The sequence below is a fragment of the Gracilinanus agilis genome, chromosome 5 (genome assembly GCF_016433145.1).
Source record: "Gracilinanus agilis isolate LMUSP501 chromosome 5, AgileGrace, whole genome shotgun sequence".
In the NCBI taxonomy this organism is placed as follows: domain Eukaryota; kingdom Metazoa; phylum Chordata; class Mammalia; order Didelphimorphia; family Didelphidae; genus Gracilinanus; species Gracilinanus agilis.
The window spans coordinates 208624518-208642742 of NC_058134.1; the positions used below are offsets into that span (position 1 = coordinate 208624518).

Below are 18225 nucleotides of genomic sequence, written 5' to 3' on the forward strand. Positions count from 1 at the left end.
TGGCCCAACCTTTCATTTTACAGGTGAGAAAATGGGCCTGAAAGGTTAAGTAACTTGCCCAATTATTACAGAGAGAATATGGCAGAGCCAGAATTCCAATTCAGGCTATCTGACTCCAAGGCCATCGCTCTTTGTCCTATACAAGTTTCTATTTGCAAAAAGTTTGTCTCTAGTTGCAAAAAGTTCATCAAAGACAAGAGAGCAATGTGGTTGGATCCAATATCACAGCTTGGGCATGGGTTATCGCCAACCACAGTATGTAGGGTCTTATACAAGGAGGAATGATATTTCTGAGACCAAGACCAGGGATTGAATTGGCCAAGACTCAGTTTCCTCCACTATCCCCCCCCTTCCTATGTCTTCTCCTACAACGACTGTACATGTACATGGTTTGTGTGGGAAATCAGGTCTATTGGTGGGAATAGGGAAGATGAGGAGCAAGAATGGGAAGCAGATCTTCAGCTTGTTTGCTGTTCCTTGGGAGGCTTGATTCTGGAAAAGAAAAGATGAATTTGCAATCTATTAAAAAAGACCCGATTTCCTCACCATCTACTGCTCTTCACCCCAGAAAACAACTGTTACAGGAGAACAATAAAATGGTGGTGGGAAGGTCAAACTCCTCCTTGTACAGTGCTTGCCCCTTCCTAACGAATAACTTGATCCAGATCTAAAAGGAAACAGAAAGGACAAGTGGGGACATGGGTGGGAAGTAGGAAGTACAAGTCAAGGTATGAGGGAAATAGAAGAGAACATTCTTCTCCTTCCTTAATTCTGGGAGGAGACAACCAGGGTATTGACGTAGCCATGGGGTCCCGTGTCATTCTCTGGGATGCAGTGACCCAACTGAGTACCTCCCTGAGGGGTGGGGGGTGGTGGCGATGGGGGCGGAGCTGGGGGAGGGACTCCGTAACCTCCCCGGATCCTGTTCGGGGAACCCAGACTCCCTTGGCTCCAACAGCCCTCTAGGGCCTCCAATCCCCGGCAACCAAGGAAAAAGAGGTTCTTGAGCATGAAGACAGAGAGTGGTTGCTGGTAGCTCACCACCAGAAGGCAGCGCAGGGCCAACAAGGGCACGTCCACCAAGCAGCCAGCCAACAGTCGCAAGAGCCTGCTACATCCGCCAGCCCCCGACCCCCAGGAAGGGGCACCCGTTGGGACGGCGGTATTGAGTTCATAGAGCCAGAGCACTGGAGAAGTGAGGGTCAGGAAGTAGACAGAGATAAGCAGGTAGCGCAGGTGGGAAGGCAGAGGCACCCGGCCCTCTAGCATCAGCTCCACCAGGGTGAAGCTGTCCAGTAAGTCTAGGCATGTGCCCAGGAAACAGCCAGCGGCACGGTGCTGCTGAGGCTGCAAGAGCAGGGGTCCAGCAGATCCGAAAGGGGCGCCAGCCTCGCTAATGGCCCGTACCAAACCGTAGAGCAGGGGCGCAGACAGCGCCATGGTGAGACGAAAGCCCGTGGTACCGAAAGGCGCTCGTAGTTCGATGAGGTCCAGGATGGACGTGCCAAGTATCAGAATCACCTTGGGCGTGAAGGCAATGGAGTAGATCAGCCAGGCCAAATAGGCAAAAGCGAATTCTCCCCCGGAGCCCACCGAGTCCAAACCATCTCCCAGGCCGGCCCCACCACCGCGGCCCCGGACTTTGCCTCCAGCCCCGGCTCCCACCGCTGCGCCCGAGGAAGCGGGCAGGTGGAGAGGTGGGGGTGCCGAGTGGTGGTGGTGCTGGTAGTGGTTGTGCGAGCTGCCGGCACTTGCTCCTCTACGGCCCCGGCTGTTCTTCGCGAAAAAAATGGCCCAGCCAACCACGACCACCAGATCGGTGGCGATCCAGGAGCACCAGTACAGATCGGTGACTGTGATGAGATACAAGTCTAGTAGCCCACCTTGAGCCAGCAGCAGCACCACGGACAGCGCCTGGTATCCCCATTTGCACTCAGAAGTTGGGGCACAGCAGCCTCGCCGACCGCGGTGAGGGGGCCTGGAGGAGTGGCCACAGCAACAGCAGCAGCAGGAGCAGCAAGAGGAGCCGCTGCCACCACTGGGCCCACTGGGGCCCCCGGATGAACGGCCCCCCGGCCCTCCAATAGGTCCCGCTCCACCCCCACCAGCAAAATCCACTGCGGTCATACTACAAGAGGAGCTGGAGGTGGACTTTGAGGAAGAGAAGGTGGAAAAGGCGGCGTGACCGATCAGCTGAGCGCCGGCCTGAGAAGGGGGCTCCAGGGGGCCCGAAGCAGAGGCGGGCACCAGGGGCTTGCTAATACTGATGCTCTCTTCGTCTTCGTCTTCCCGCTCCGCTCCGGTGCTGCTGCTCGGGGAGCCGCGGAAGCCGCCGCCTCCCCGGCCTCGGCTCCTTCCTCCTCCCCTGCTGGTGCTGGTGCTGGTGCTGGTGCTGCTATCCTTTGAGCCCCTCCGGCAGCTGCGGTAGGAGCCCCCCCGGAGAAAGAACGGCTGCAGCTGAGAGGCAGAGGGGGGCGGCGGAAAGGAGCCGGAGGAAGAGGAGGCTGGACTGTGGTTGCAGAGCGCTGAGTGCATTGTCTTCAGAAGTGCTTCTGGGGGGCTCCCCAGCTGCTCCTTCCCCGCCAACCCCCGGGGGCGGCGAGGCGGTGTGGGAATTCCTGGCAATTGCTTCTGCTTCCTCCTCCTCAGCTGCTAGGTCTTGCTACTGGACCAGGTGGCTAAGAGAGCGAAAGTAGAGCTGCTGGACTGGCAAGCTGAGCAGAGAGTGGGAGAGAGTGGGAACTGAGGAGACAGACGGTGATGGGCGGGGGTGACGGTGGAGGGGGTTTAGCAAAGAGAGAGCCCAGGAAGGGAGGGAGAAGAGGAGGAAGAGAAGAAGAAAGATGACAGGCGGCAAGGAAACCAGGACTGGATTCAGTGAGGAAGGAAAAGAACATCGGGAAGGAAGAGGATCATAAACCTGGTTTACTGGATTTGTCTTGGGGAAGAAAAAGAATGAAATACAACAGTGGAGTCCTGTACAACAGGAACTGGACTCAAGGTCCTCAGCAAATCTGCTGAATCCCACTGTTGGAAAGGAGGATGGGAAGGGATTTAAGTACCTACTATGTGCTAAGTATTTGACAAATACTATCTCGTCCTTTCTTTTATTGTGAAGTAGATGCTATGGTCCCTTTACAATTGAGGAAACTGAGACAAAAGTTAAGTGACATCCAGGGCCATATTGTTGTGAGTGGCTGAGGCTTGAACTCGAATATTCCTGACTCCCAGATAGCACTCATCTGCTGCAGAATCTAGCTGCCTCTGAGAGAAAGTAAGCCAGAAAGGTGGCTCTTTTTGGCTCCCCAGCAGGAGGTTTGAGAGGCTATGAGTGAATTATAGCCTCTATAGTCCTCAATATCTACCCCGACTCACATTTGGCCTTTGGATGTGTAGAAAGAACATGGCTATAGAGAAAGAAGAGGAAAGAATTCAGTTCAAGAGAGCAAATTCTTTCAAGGTGCTATGCCAAGCTGTGGAAATACACAAATATGAAGGAGTCCCCATCCTGAAAGGAGCTCACACTGAATGGTGGATGCAATAATTTGAAAAGAGTAAGAATATTAGCCTTACCACTCCTGGGCCAAGGACGGTCCCTAGCCTGGATGAAAAAGGAGGAGGGTTGGGCGTGGGGCTAGCAACCCCACCCTGTAAAAACTACATCTGCTAAAGAAACTGCAACCTAAAGTAGGGGCAGCTGGGCTAGCTCAGTGGATTGAGAGCCAGGCCTAGAGACGAAAGGTCCTAGGTTCAAGTCCGGGCTCAGACACTTCCCAGCTGGGTGACCCTGAGCGACTGTGTGTCCCATTGCCTACTGGTTGTGGCCCTATGCTCCTAGAATGGGGTCCCAGGATTAAAAGAAAAAAAAAAAAAGAATATTAGCCACTAGATCTTTCTGCTTCTAAGCTTCTGTGAGAGAACGTTGTAGAAGGAACCAGAGAAGAAAGAAAGACTCAGAGAAGAAAGAAAGACCTGAACAGAATAAGAAAGTATGAAGAACACTTGGAAGGACTTAGACTTGTAAAGGCAAGATATGAAGCTTAGAAAAGAAAATTTTTGAGAAATTTGGAATAAACTGAGGAAATTTTGAATGATAGAAACCTCTAGGTCCTGATTCTACTTCTGGCTTTTGTGAGAGAAGATGACAGGAGAAGGAACAAAAGTAAGGAGAAATTACCTGAGGAGAAGGCATCAAGGAAAAGGAGTAGGTAGTTGGCCAACTAAGTAAGGCAATTAAAGGAAATTGGCAAAAACAAATAATTGATGAGTAAAACAAATTGATGAAACAAGAGATTATTGGGCACAGGGAAGGGGAGAGATATGTAGCTGTAGTTTATGATTAGGGCAAAGGAAAGGAAGTTGGGTGTGGCCAAGTAATTATGATTAAAGCTTATAAAGGTATTAACAAAAGTGTTTAGGGGCTAGAATTGAATTATAGCCTCTGGGGTCCCCAGTGGGAACTGAGGGGGAATGATGGTGATCCGGGAGGTAAGGAATAAGTAAAAATCCTTTTAAAATCTCAGTTTGGAAAGCAGAAATTTTTGCATTATCTTACATTATGTATGATATGTATAAGTGGCCTGAGCCAAAAGACTTTTATCTACAGTGTAAGAGTAGGCTGGTCTCCTTCTTAAAAGAGGTGAAGAGAGGGGCAGCTGGGTGCTCAGTGGATTGAGAGCCAGGCCTAGAGATGGGAGGTCCTAAGTTAAAATCTGGCCTCAGACACTTCCCTGAGCAAGTCACTTAAGCCCTATTGCCTAGCCCATACTGCTCTTATGCCTTAGAACCAGTGCTGGTTCTAAAATAAAAGGCAAGGGCTTTAAAAAAAAAAAAAAAAAAAAGGTGAAGAGACATGTGCAACACATTTCCAGATAATCAAGGACAATGAAATATTCCTTTTTTAAAAAAAGAAGCAGGTTTTCAATATGGGGGGGGGGGGGAATCTAAAGTGATGGAAGGAAAACGACCCATATCACAAAAGTTGGAGAATAAAAGGATATCACTGAAGAAAGGAGGGAAGAGAAAAGATAAGACTACACTAGAAACTAAAAAATAAATGTGAAGCTCTTCCAGAAAAGAAGGGAATTTAATGCTTTGAGAAAGCACCTGTTGTTATCCTCCCAAAAATGTTAGGCAGGAGGGAGAAGGGAAGGGAAGGGAAGAACGGAGATAAGTTCAATCAGATAACTTGGGAAAACTTGTATGGAAATTTGTGATTACATGTTAATGGTAAAAAATTAAAGTTAAAAAATTAAATGGTAGAGTTGAGCCATCTGGCTTCTAATAGGACTCAGGAAAAAGAGAAGTGAAGGTTGGTAAGTTCCTATGCAGTGCATTGATAACAAATAACTATTGTCTTCACAGAGCATTTATTCAAGGAATAGCCAAGAATCTTTCCAGTCTTAAAAAATAAATATTTTCATGATTTACATGGAAGGAAACTATACCACCAAAAGGAACTAGAAACAATTGCTAAAGATTATGAAATGTTGGGAAAGAAACTGAAGACCACAGGGATATAGGTTTTGTTTTCTTCACTGCTGTCTATTAAAGTCAATAGCAACAGGGGAAAGAAAATTGATTTGGGAAGGAATAGCTAAGAAGACTAGAAGACTATGTCTGAGAATGACATTTGGATTTCTGGACCACGACTTAAAAGATGGAAATACTTTTGACTAGGGATAGAGTGAGTGTTTTCCTGGAATTAGGCAAATCTAGTCAAAAGAACTTTAAAAAATGGGGGAGAGGAAAAGCCTCCAAGCTAGATACCACAGGCAGTAATAATAATAAATGAAGAATAGCAATTGAGAGGCTCAGAAGTCTATAAGAGATAAAATTCAAGAAAGGAACCACATAAGACCTGTAGCTATAAACAAATGTACAAAGCACAGAAAACAAGCAAGAGGTAGTAAAGGTCCTAATACAAGGAAAGAAAATTGGATGTTAAGCTCAGGGAGGAAACACATAATAGAAATATGGCTGGGGATGGATATACTGCATTTTAAAAAAAGATGGGTAGGTGAAGGAGGGAGACATTGCTTATTAAGAAAGTAAACTCATTTGAAGAAATAAAGGATGCAGATAGTAGAGGTATTGTGGAAATGGGTGAAGATCAATGGAGAGAGAACAAAGAACAATTTTATCATTGGATTTTACTACAAGCCATGTGGGAAATCGTTAAGAACTTCTAGAAATATAAAAATACTAGCAAAGGGACATAATATAACAGTGATTGTAAACTTCAATTCTCCAGATATCCTTGGAATTTTCCTTCTTTCAGTCAAAAGCAAAAGTACTAACTTAATGATAATATCATCCTCCAAAAGTATGAGGAATCAAAAAGAAGAAACTCTTCTAGATAGGATTCTCACTATTAGTTTAGGACAATGACAAGTACAGTAGGCACTTAATAAATGTTGATTTAGCCTTAAGGTGAAAATGACTTTCCTTAATGGAAAATGAGCATTCTCTCCTAGAATTTTTTATGAGAAAGGAAAAGAAAGTTGGGCATAATCTGATAAACTTTCTGGATTTGGGGAAAGTGAATTTCAAAGAGTTCAGAGTACAAAGAATAGATCAGAGCACATGGACTATACTATTGGGTGTAGTTAGCCCTAAGAGGATGGGAAATGCTGAAGAATGAAATCTTAAAGACACAAATTAGGTGGGAAATGAGAATTCTCTAGAGCAACGGTTGGCCACCAATTTGGCCGTGAGAGCCATAAACGCCTGCAGAAGGAGTAGGTTGGAGGTGGAAGGCGCTAGAATATGGGGCGGGGGCCGAAGGGCCCCCTGGGGCACATCCTGGGGCTCTGCCTGGACTGGCTGGTCGGGAGGTGGAGCCAGATATGGCTGGAGAGCCATAGGTTGCTGACCCCTGCAAAATTGATATGGAGGCACAGGATATTTCACCAAGTAACTTAGACTCTTAAAAGATTACAGAACATGTAAATGAAGTGAGAAAAATTAATTTTAATGCTATATCATTTGATTCTTAATATTGATCTATGATATTCCCTTTCTATTTAAATACTCCCTCCTGCCACTTAACTTAGATCAAAAGAAGCCTTTCCTATTTAGCCAGGAATGTCATCACATTGTAAAGCATGGGCCTTTTCTGTTAATCAAAAAGTAGCTGGGGCTAGTCCCAGCTGCTGAAAGTGACTCAGGTGTCCTTGTCTCCCTCATTAAAGTTTTTTTTTACATAATTCCAGAGATTATTACCTGATTAAAAGTCACCATCGTTTACACACTCGTAGGAAATAAAAGGGTACAGATAGCATTGTGACAATTTTTGTTCTGACAAAAAAAAAAAAGACAAAATAGAAACATTAATACAGAACTGTGTTTATAATTCAGATGAGAAAGCCAAATCATGTTTTTTGTGGATTTTATGAAGATATGCTCCTGGGTGCTGACAACGTTAACTTTATCCTGAAGATACTTCAGATATCCTGAAGTGTGGAAGGTGGGTTTTTTTTTGGTTTTTTGTTTTTTTTTTTTAAGATAAAACAGGATCCTTTAATATCAAAACCAGTGACCCCTCCAGTTCTAGCAATGGATGCCGATGAAGTCATTTGTTTTCTGTGAGACTGGCATTTTATTTCAATGATCAAGTCCAAGACTTTCAACATCCAGTCCTCTCCTACATACTCCTATTACCCCATTGTTATAAGGGAATACTCATATAAAACCAAAATCCCAGAATAAAAATCTAAATAAACTAAAGTGAAAATAGTATGCTTTGATCTGCATTCCACCTCCAACAATTCTTTCTCTGGAGGTGGATAGCATTCTTTGCCATAAGTCCTTCAGAATTGTCCCAAACCATTGTATTGCTGAAAATAGCGCTTTCCCAGTTGATAATTCCACAATATTGCTGTTACTGTGTACAATGTTCTATTGGTTCTGCTTATTTCACTCTACATCAGTTCATGTAAATCTTTCTGGGTTTGTTTGGGTTTTTTTTTTTCTGAAATCAACTTGCTTTCATTTCTTATAGCACAATAGTATTCCATCACCAACATGTACCACAATTTGTTCAGCCATTCTCCAATTGATAGATGTCCCCTCAGTCTCCAAATCTTTGCCACCACAAAAAGGGTTGCTATAAATATTTGTGTATAAGTAGGTCCTTTCTCCCTTGTTTTTTAATATCTTTGGGATATAGACCTATAGAGATCCTGCTCTATAACCAGAGACTTATCTGAGTGGCCTAGGGTGGTCGTCAGATGTAAAGAATGAAACAGATTGGAAGCACGGCTTGTTAGTTCATAATGCTCTGAAATTAGATAAAGAGTACATGACTAGGGGCAGCTGGGTTCCAGCCAGGTTTGATCAGCTCAGCTAAAGGGCCTGAGGGTGGCTTTGGGGTCTCACGGTAATCCAAGGATGGACACAAGATGCCAAGAGCCAACTCTGCCAGGTGATCCAAGGTACCCTGGTAGGGAGAGTGAGTCTGCAATGCTGTCCACCAGATCCCAAACCATTTCCCCACTTGGTGCAGCTCTGCAGGTCTTGTTCACTTGCTGAAAGCCTTCACCTCTCTGGATCCCAGGGAATCTGGATATAGTTTTTCCCTAATTCTGAGATCTCCCAGGGTTAGCAACAGTTATGTCCAACCACTAATGGAGCACAAGCCCATTTCCTGCTCCTTCATTCCATCTTGGAATCCTCCAGCCCTTCCTGCTAGGTCCAACACTAATACTTAATTAATTGCTAAATAAACCTTCACAACAGTATAGGGTATGAAATATTGGTCTATACCTAGTTTGTGACATACTGTTTTCTAGTTTTCCCAGCAATTTTTGTCAAGTAGTGAGTTCTTATCCCAAAAGCTGGAATCTTTGGATTTATCAAACACTATATTGCTAAGGTAATTTACCCATGTATATTGTGTATCTAATCTGTTCTATTGATACATCATTCTATTTCTTAGGCTAGTACCTGATTGTTTTGATAATTACTGATTTATATTACAGTTTGGGATCTGGTATTTCTAGACCACCTTCCTTCACATGTTTTTTTTTTTCATTAATTCTCTTAATAGTCTAGATCTTTTATTCTTCCATATGAATTTTATTTTTCTAGTTCTATAAAATAATTTTTGGTAGTTTGATATGGCACTGAATAAATAAATTTAGGTAGAATTTCATTTTTATTATATTAGCTCAGCCTACTCATGAGCAATTAATTTTCCCAATTGCTTAGATTTGACTTTGTGTGGAAAGTGTTTTGTAATTGTGTTCACATAATTCCTGTGCTTGTCGGCAACTAGATTCCCAGGTATTTTATATTGTTGAGAGTTATTTTAAATGGAATTTCTCTTCCTATCTCGTGCTACTGAACTTTGTTGGCAATATGTATAAATGCTGATGATTTGTGTAGGCTTATTTTGTATCCTGCAACTTTGCTAAAGTTATTATTTCAACTGGTTTTTCAGTTGATTCTCTAGAATTCTCTAAGTATACCATCATATCAACTGCAAAGAGTGATAGTTTAGTTTCCTCATTGCCTACCTTAATTCCTTCAATTTCTTTTTCTTCTGTTACTGTTAAAGCTAGTATGTCTATACAATATTAAATAATAGTGGAGACAATGAGCATCCTTGCTTCCGATCTTATTGGGAAAGCTTCTAACTTTTCCCCATTGCAGATGTTTGCTAATGGTCTTAACTACTACTTATCATTTTGAGGAAAGGTCCATTTACAACTATGCTTTCAAAAGGAATGAGTGTTGAATTTTGTCAAAGGCTTTTTCTGCATCTGTTGAGATAATCATGTGATTTCTGTTAGTCTGATTATTGATATGGTCAGTTATGCTGATAGTTTGCCTAATATTAAACCAACCTTGCATTCCTGCTATAAATCCCGCCTAGTCATAGTAAATGATTGTTGTGATATATTGCTGTAGTTTCTTTTGCTAGAATTTTGTTTAAAATTTTTGTATCAATATTCATTGAGGAAATTAACTTTCTCTGTTTTTGTTCTTCTTAGCTTATTAAGTATGAGCTCCATGTTTGTGTCATAAGAGTAATTTGGTAGGACTCACTCTTTGCCTATTTTCCCAGATAATTTATATACTTTGGGATTAATTGTTCTTTATTTGATAGAATTAACTTGTGAATCCAGTTGGCCCTGGGGAGTTCTTTGATGGCTTGTTCAACTTTTTTTCTGAGATGGGATTATTTAAGCATTCTATTTCCTCTTTCATTAATCTGAGTAAATTATTTTTTGTAAATATTCATCAATTTCACCCAAATTGTCAAATTTATTATCATATAATTGGGCAAAATAATTCTTAATGATTGCTTTAATTTCTTCATTCAAGGTGAATTCTCCCTTTTCATTTTTTATGCCAGTCATTTAATTCTTTTTCTTCCCTTTTTTAATCAAATTAACCAATGCTCTATCTTATTTTTTTAATAAAACCAATTCCTACTATTATTGGTTGGTCCAATAATTCACTTAGTTTCAATTTTATTCATTTCTCTTTTGATTTTTAGGATTTATAATTTAGTCTTTAATTGGGGATTTTTAACTTATTCTTTTTCTAGGTTTTTTTAGTTGCATGCTCAGTTCATTGATCTGTTTTTTCTCTATTTTATTGATGTAAGTGTTCCAACAAATTTTCCCCTAAGTACTACTTTAGCTGCATCCCATAAATTTTGTTATTTTGTCTCCTCATTGTCATTCTCTTTAATGAAATTATTTTTCTATAACTTATTCTTTGATGCGCCACTTTTTAGAATTAGATTATTTAGTTTCCAATTGATTAATATGACATTAAGGAAAATAATAAATGTTGGAGGGGCTTGTGGCAAAATTGGGATGCTAACGCCTTGTTGGTGGAATTGTGAGCTGATCCAACCATTCTGGAAGGCAATTTGGAACTATACCTAAAGAGCTTTAAAAGAATGCATATCCTTTGCTCCAACAATACTACTACTAGATTTGTACCCTAAAGAGATAATAATGAAAAATGTTTGTACAAAAATATTCATTGCCGTGCTCTTTGTGGTAACAAAAAATTGGAAAATGAGGGTTTCTTGATTGGGGAATAGCTGAACAAATTGTGGTATATGATGGTGATGGAATACTATTGTGCTGCAAGGAATGATGAATTGGAGGATTTCTATATGAACTGGAAGAACTTTCAGGAATTGATGCAGAGTGAGACGAGCAGAACCAAGAGAACATTATACACAGAAAGTAAACCATTGTGGAACAATATAATGTAATGAACTTTGCTAATACAAGACAATCCTAAGAGACTTATGAGAAAGAAAGCTATCCACATTAAGAGAAAGAACTGTGGGAGTAGAAACATAGAAGAAAAACAAATGACTCTGTTGTGATCTCTTTATCATCTCTGATAATCTGATAAGGACAGTATAGTTGATAAGGAAATAAGGATGGGACAAGGGAGTTGTCTTTTAACTCATGCTTCCAGCTCTGGCTCCAGGAGCATGGAGTTCATTATATATATATTTCAAGACTCATTTCACACAAAAGAACACCCCTGAAAATTTGAAGATGCGCAGAAGTTACAAATTAGGTCACTTCAAAACACAAAACATTGGCTTCAGAATAGACCAAGGCCAAGGCTGAATTTTGACTGGCTTCTTATCAGGAAGCCAAGTTGGGGAGTATCCCTCTCAGGGTCGAATTGCCCCCGCTAAGATTTTGGCCTTGGCTATATCAGACAGCAGCATTCCTGGTCAAAGGGGAACAGTGTTAACCCTTTAAATTCAGGTTTTCTAGGAAGTTAAAGCTTTTCAATAAGGCCACAATACTTTTCAACAAGAAATCACAAGGATCACAAAAGGGGTCAAAAGAGGAGTCTCAGATTTTTATCTATTCTCTTATTGGCTTCCCACAAGACTCATCGTCTGTTTATATGGATATATGATTTAGGGTTTTGGTTTTAAAAGATTGCTCTATTGCAAAAATGAATAATATGGAAACAGGTGTAAGTGATAACATTTGTATAACCCAGTAGAAGTGCTTTTTGAATACAGGAGGAGGAAAAGGAGAAAGGAGAAAAAGAAAATGAAATATGTAAACATGGGAAAATATTTTTTAATTAAAATAAATAGCATTCCACCACCACCACCCAAAAAAATTTATATTTTTCCTTGAGCTTTTGAACCTCCTTTTCCATTTGGCAAATACTTTTTAAGAAACCCTTTTCTTTATTCGATTTTTGTGCTTTTTCCCATATTTGGCCAGTACCGCTTTTCAAGCTTATTTTCTTCTTACATTGGTTTCATTTCTCTTTCCCTTTTTCTTCTGCCTCTTATTTGATTTTTGAATTCCTTTTTGACCTCTTCCAGCCTTAGACTAATTCTCATTTTTCTTTAAAGTTTTGCATAGAGCTGCTTTCATTTCATTATCCCTTTCTGAGTCTGTGCCTTGCTCTTCTTTGTCTTCATGATAATTTTCTATAGTTAGGTGGTTTTTTGGTTTGTTTGTTTGCTCATTTTTCCCAAGCTTTTTTTTTTTTTTTTTTTTTTTTACTTTTAATTTTATCCTAAAGGTGGGCTCTTTCTAAGGGTAGATGGGAGCACTATATTAAACTTCAACTTTTCCTTGCTGCTACCCTCAGCTGTGTGCTGGGAGCTTTGAAAGCCACCTCCCATTGCTAATTCAGTCTCTTCCAGGGACTGCTGATGGCATGCATAGCTCAGAGCACTGTGAGCAACCTTGTACTGGGACTCGAGGCCTAACTTTGGTTTTACACAGGCCAGGTACACTGCAGACTGCCTTGCACTGGGGCTTGGGACTTCATTGTAGGCTTAGGCAAGAGCTTGGAGTCTCACTCTGGACTGCCTTGAGCTAGGGCTTGAGGCTTCACTGTAGGTTTGTGCTAGGGCTTAGAACTTCAAGTATTATTCATAGGGTGTTCAGCCTTTGGCTTAGGCCAGATCTCATTCTCAAAGTTGGCTTGCCTGGAGCAGTAGATGGGGGTTTGGGGAACCTTGTTGTTGGCTTGCATGCCAGTACTCCTTGGTGTGGTTTGCTGCCTGCTGTGCTCCTGTCTAACTCCAGTGAAGGCCTTCTCTGCTGACCTTACAAGCCGTTTTCTGCAGGAAAGTTGCTTTACTCCTTCCCCTTGTTGGTTCTGTCACTCAAGTATTTGTTTTGAAGCATTATATTAAGGTTGGTTGGGAGGATTCTCAGAGCAGTTTGAGCTTTCAGTGCTTCTATTCTTCTGTTCAATGATCTTTCTCAGTGATCATCTTCTGTTTTGTTTTGTTTTGTTTTGTTTTGAATCTTTGTTATTAATATGTTAATCTCACACATTAATGACACTTTTACATATGGATCTGATAAACCTGTGTTAACCACTCCCTTGGGATTTCTGCACTTGATGGCTCTTAATATCATATACCCAGCTAAGGGTAAATAACAAAGGGAAAACATGATTTCATCCAAATCTATGCTTTCTGGGATGAAGATGTGGGCTTAGTTGTTTCTTTGGACATGTTCATGTTTAATGAAATATTCTTTCAAAACGTTCTTGGTGGGTATAACTGGGGAAGTGTGGTTAATTTTCATTGCAGACTCAATTTTGGAAGATGGCTTCTTATTTTCTTTTTTCTCTTCCTTTTTCCTCAAAAGACTGGAACACCTGAGATGCTCTGTGGCAAGGTATTGATACTGGAAGTAAGAAATTTGTTTCTCCAAAATAGCCAACAAAGGTACCAGAAAACAAAGAATGAGACCACTTGTACAGTCAGGCCACAAAAGGTGACTACTACAACTAAAAGACTGGCAGATATTGTTATTACTAATAAGTGTGTCGATTTTTTTTAAAGTTTTTAACAAAATAGACAAAAGGAAGAATAGTTCAGATGGAAATACAATTTACTATACATTTTTCTGTAAATATTCTCACTTCGGTGAAATCCTTCATCAGGTAAGTTGACATATAGTTGGTATGAGAAGTGAAGATGTAAGGGAACCAGGTCAAGCCACTGGGTCAAATCTGGACTGGACACAAAGGGGTCCTGTGCTGGTACTAGATGCTCAAGGTAGAAAAGTGGCAAACCAGGCAGGGACCTTCAAATCCTACTCACTGACACCTGAAATGTCAACCTGAAATAAAGAGGCCTACCAAAGTAACAAGGGTCTTTGATCAAGAAAGGAACTGCAGTTTAGGGTCACCACCAGGAGTGCTTCTCTCATTATGGTTTGAGGCAACTTGGCTCATGAAGGAGAGATTTAACAAAGTTGATCTTGAGAGAAGTAGTTTTCCTTGCTAGAGGTGGATGAATCTCATGACATGAGCCTCATTCTTCAGATGACTCCCCACCCCCAATCAATGGAATGATCAGAGGGGTTGAGAGCTCTCAGCCCACCTCCTTATTTACCATTCACCAATTAGAGTTGCTTTCGTCTTGTGAGGGGAGTTCCCAGGGGAGAAAAACCTAGATATGTACTAGCTTGTGATGGCTCCTTAGTGCCTTTGGTCACTGAAAAAGATCACTGACCATCAATTTATTGATTATTGCTGTCCTAATTAATAAGTTGATTTTTTTTATACATGGAACTTTGTCTCTTGGAACTTTATTTGCAACAAAGAGCAGGCATCAGGATGAATACAAAAGTGTGACATGACATCAATTGGGGAATGGCTGAACAGGTTGTGGTATATGATTGTAATGGAATACTACTGTGCTATAAGAAATGATAAGGATGATTTAATAAAAACCTAGAAAGACCTACATGAACTGATACAAAGTAGAGTGAGCAAAACCAGGAGAACAGTGTAAAATAACAGCAATTTATGATGAACATTTATGAATGATTTAGCTATTCTATAGCAATACAGTGACCCCAAAAAATCCTCAAGGACTCATGATGAAAAATGCCATCCACTTCCAGAGAAAGAATTGATAAAGTTTGACTGCAGACCAAGACACTGCATTTCACATTGTTTCTTCACTTTTCTTTGGTTTGTTGAAGTTCTCTTTCACAAAATGACTTATATGGAAAGGTTTTACACTAGCCACCTAACTGCCCCAAGTAAGTTAATTTTTTTTAACTTGGAAAGATTTACATGAAATAATGAAGAATGAAATGAGTAGAGCCAAGAGAACATTATATATAGCTACAGAATTAATATTTGAAGAATAACTTGTGAATGTCCACCTCCAGAGAAATAATTGCTAAATATAAACACAAAAGTTGTAATTTATACAAATATGTCTTTTGTCAAATAGCATCTCTTGTGTTGAAAGGAGGGGAAGGAGGGGGTGAGATACCTAGGAAATGTACATATATATATCTATATTAGATATTAAATCCACTGATAATGTTTGTTCACATTTGCACTATTTATCTCATGCATGTTCAGATACTATTCCATTGTTAAATTTCCATGTAACATATATGGCAAAATTATCCCTTTTATAACATTCTATTATTAACATATACAATAAAGGTGTCATCTAAAGGTTTAAAAAAATGACAAGGGGGGATAGTTTCAGAAAAAAATCAAGTGAGATAAATCAGATCACAATTCATCGTAACAACAATGTCGTAATGATGTTTAACCATGAAAAGGCTTAGCTAGTAGGATCGATACAATGATCCAAGAAAATTCCAAAGGACTCATGATGAATGCTATCCATCTCCAAAAAGAGAACTGATGAACTCTGAGTGCAAATTAAAGTATAATTTTCTTGCTTTTTATGACTATATTATATGGGACTACATTTTGCATGATTTCACATGTATGATTAATATCATATTATTTGCCTTCTCATTGGGTAAGGGAGAGAGGCAGAGGAAGGGAGAGAATCTGGAATTCAAATTTTAAAAGAAATTAAAAATAAATAACAATTAAAAAAATAAAATAAAATGTTTTCCAAAATTAAACATATACTTTAGATGTCTGACCAAGCTAGACAGAATACAGGACTACCCTGTTCTTCATTGGGGACACTATTTCTATTAATGCTACCTGATATTAACTATTGTGGCTGCCCTATCAGATATTTTTCACAAGTAAGATTGTCTAGCCATGATTCTTTATCATTATTTGAGTAGCTGAATTTTTTTAACTCATCTATAAGACTAGTTCTATTATTTCATCCTAACCATCAGAGGCCAGATTGCAGAGGGTTTAGAAGAGACAAGAGGCATCAATTGTAGATGGATTTCTAAAGGAATTCAGCCATGAAGGAGAGATTATAGGATGATAGCTAGTAGAGATGGCAGAATTTTGTGTGTGTGTGTGTGTGTGTGTGTGTGTGTGTTTAAGCATAGTAAGCAGTTTAATAAATTCAGAGGAAATTGGTTTGTGATTTTTTTATTAAATTTTTTCAATGAAAAAATATCTTTCACTGAACCCTTTCTTCCCCTTCTACTCTCCCCCAGTGAAAAGACCTGTAAAAACAAAACCTTTATGACTTATGTGCAGAGAAGCAAAACAGATTTCCATATTTGTTATGTTAAAAAAAAAAAGCCTCATTTTTCACCCTGGGTCAATCATCACTCTGGACTCTATCTCAGGGTTGTCTGCATTAATTAGAGCTTTTAAATGTTTTTGTTTTTACAATATTATTGTTACTGTATACATTGTTCTCTTCGTTCTGTTTATTTCAGTCTGTATCAGTTCATATAAATCTTCCCAAGTTTCTCTGAAACTGCCCCTTTCATAATTTATTACAACAAAATAGTAGTCTATAATATTCATTATTGTTCAGATTTTTCCAGCATTCTACTCTTTGTGCCCCCTGTTAGGGTTTCTCTTGGCAAAGATACTGGAGTGGTTTGTCATTTCCTTCTCCAACTCCTTTTACAAATGAAGAAACTGAGGAAAACGGGGCCAACTGCTTTGATCAGGGTCATATGGTGAGTATCTAAAGTCACATTTGAATTCAGGTCTTCCTCACTCCAGGCCTCATGCTTTAACTACAAAGCTAATTAACCTAGCTCCCCTATTTCATTGATATGGCATAATTTATTCAGCTACATAAAAAGTAGTTTGAGTTTCTAGTTCTTTGCCACCACAAAAAGAACTTCTATAAATACTTTTTGCACATATGGGTCCTTTTCCTCTATAATCTCCTTGGGAATATAAGCCTAATACTGAGATTGTTGGGTATGCACAGTTTAATAACTTTTTGGGCATAGTTCCAAATTGCTTTCCAGAATGATTGGACAAATTCACAGCTCCATCAACAGTGTATTAATGTGCCTGTTTTCCTGCAGCCTCTCCAACATCTGTCATTTTCTATTTTTGTCAATTTCCCAATCTGATGGATGTGAGGTGTGACTTCTGAGTTATTTTCATTTAGATTTCTCTGATTATTAGTGATTTGGGGGACCTTTTTCATATGGCTATTGATAGCCTAGATTTCTTCCCTAGAAAAATGTCTGCTTGTATCCATTGACTATCAATTGAGGAAAGGTTCATTGTTATTTTATATATGTGTGTTAATAATATATATTTTATATATATATATTTGTGTGTATATTACACATACAGATGTATATATANAATCTCCTTGGGAATATAAGCCTAATACTGAGATTGTTGGGTATGCACAGTTTAATAACTTTTTGGGCATAGTTCCAAATTGCTTTCCAGAATGATTGGACAAATTCACAGCTCCATCAACAGTGTATTAATGTGCCTGTTTTCCTGCAGCCTCTCCAACATCTGTCATTTTCTATTTTTGTCAATTTCCCAATCTGATGGATGTGAGGTGTGACTTCTGAGTTATTTTCATTTAGATTTCTCTGATTATTAGTGATTTGGGGGACCTTTTTCATATGGCTATTGATAGCCTAGATTTCTTCCCTAGAAAAATGTCTGCTTGTATCCATTGACTATCAATTGAGGAAAGGTTCATTGTTATTTTATATATGTGTGTTAATAATATATATTTTATATATATATATATTTGTGTGTATATTACACATACAGATGTATATATATTATGCATATGTATGTGTATATATATTAAAATCTGTTTCTTAATCTGGAAATGAGAACTTTGTCAAGGAAACTTGCTATATTTTTCCCAGTTACCCACTTCCCCTTTTAATTTTAGCTATATTTTGTGTGAAAACTTTTAACTTTATGTAATCAAAAATGTTTATTTTATCTTCTTTGATTTCCTCTATTCGTTTCACTATAAACTGCTCCTCTGTCCAAAGATCTGAAAGGTAATTTGTTCCTTGCTCCTCTAATTTGTTTATTATTTCATCA

At 39.7% G+C, this 18225-nt stretch overlaps 1 protein-coding gene across 1 annotated transcript; it reads right to left on the minus strand.

Moving 5' to 3' along the window:
* Positions 1–765: 765 nt before the first annotated feature.
* TMEM121B (transmembrane protein 121B) lies at positions 766–2535 on the minus strand. Its single transcript, XM_044677765.1, has one exon. It carries the CDS (start codon positions 2533–2535, stop codon positions 766–768), a length of 1770 nt encoding a protein of 589 aa, XP_044533700.1.
* Between the last annotated feature and the right edge of the window lie 15690 nt (positions 2536–18225).

Excerpts from the sequence above, each read along its gene's own strand:
- TMEM121B (XM_044677765.1), bottom strand. The coding sequence starts at position 2,535 with ATGCACTCAGCGCTCTGCAACCACAGTCCAGCCTCCTCTTCCTCCGGC.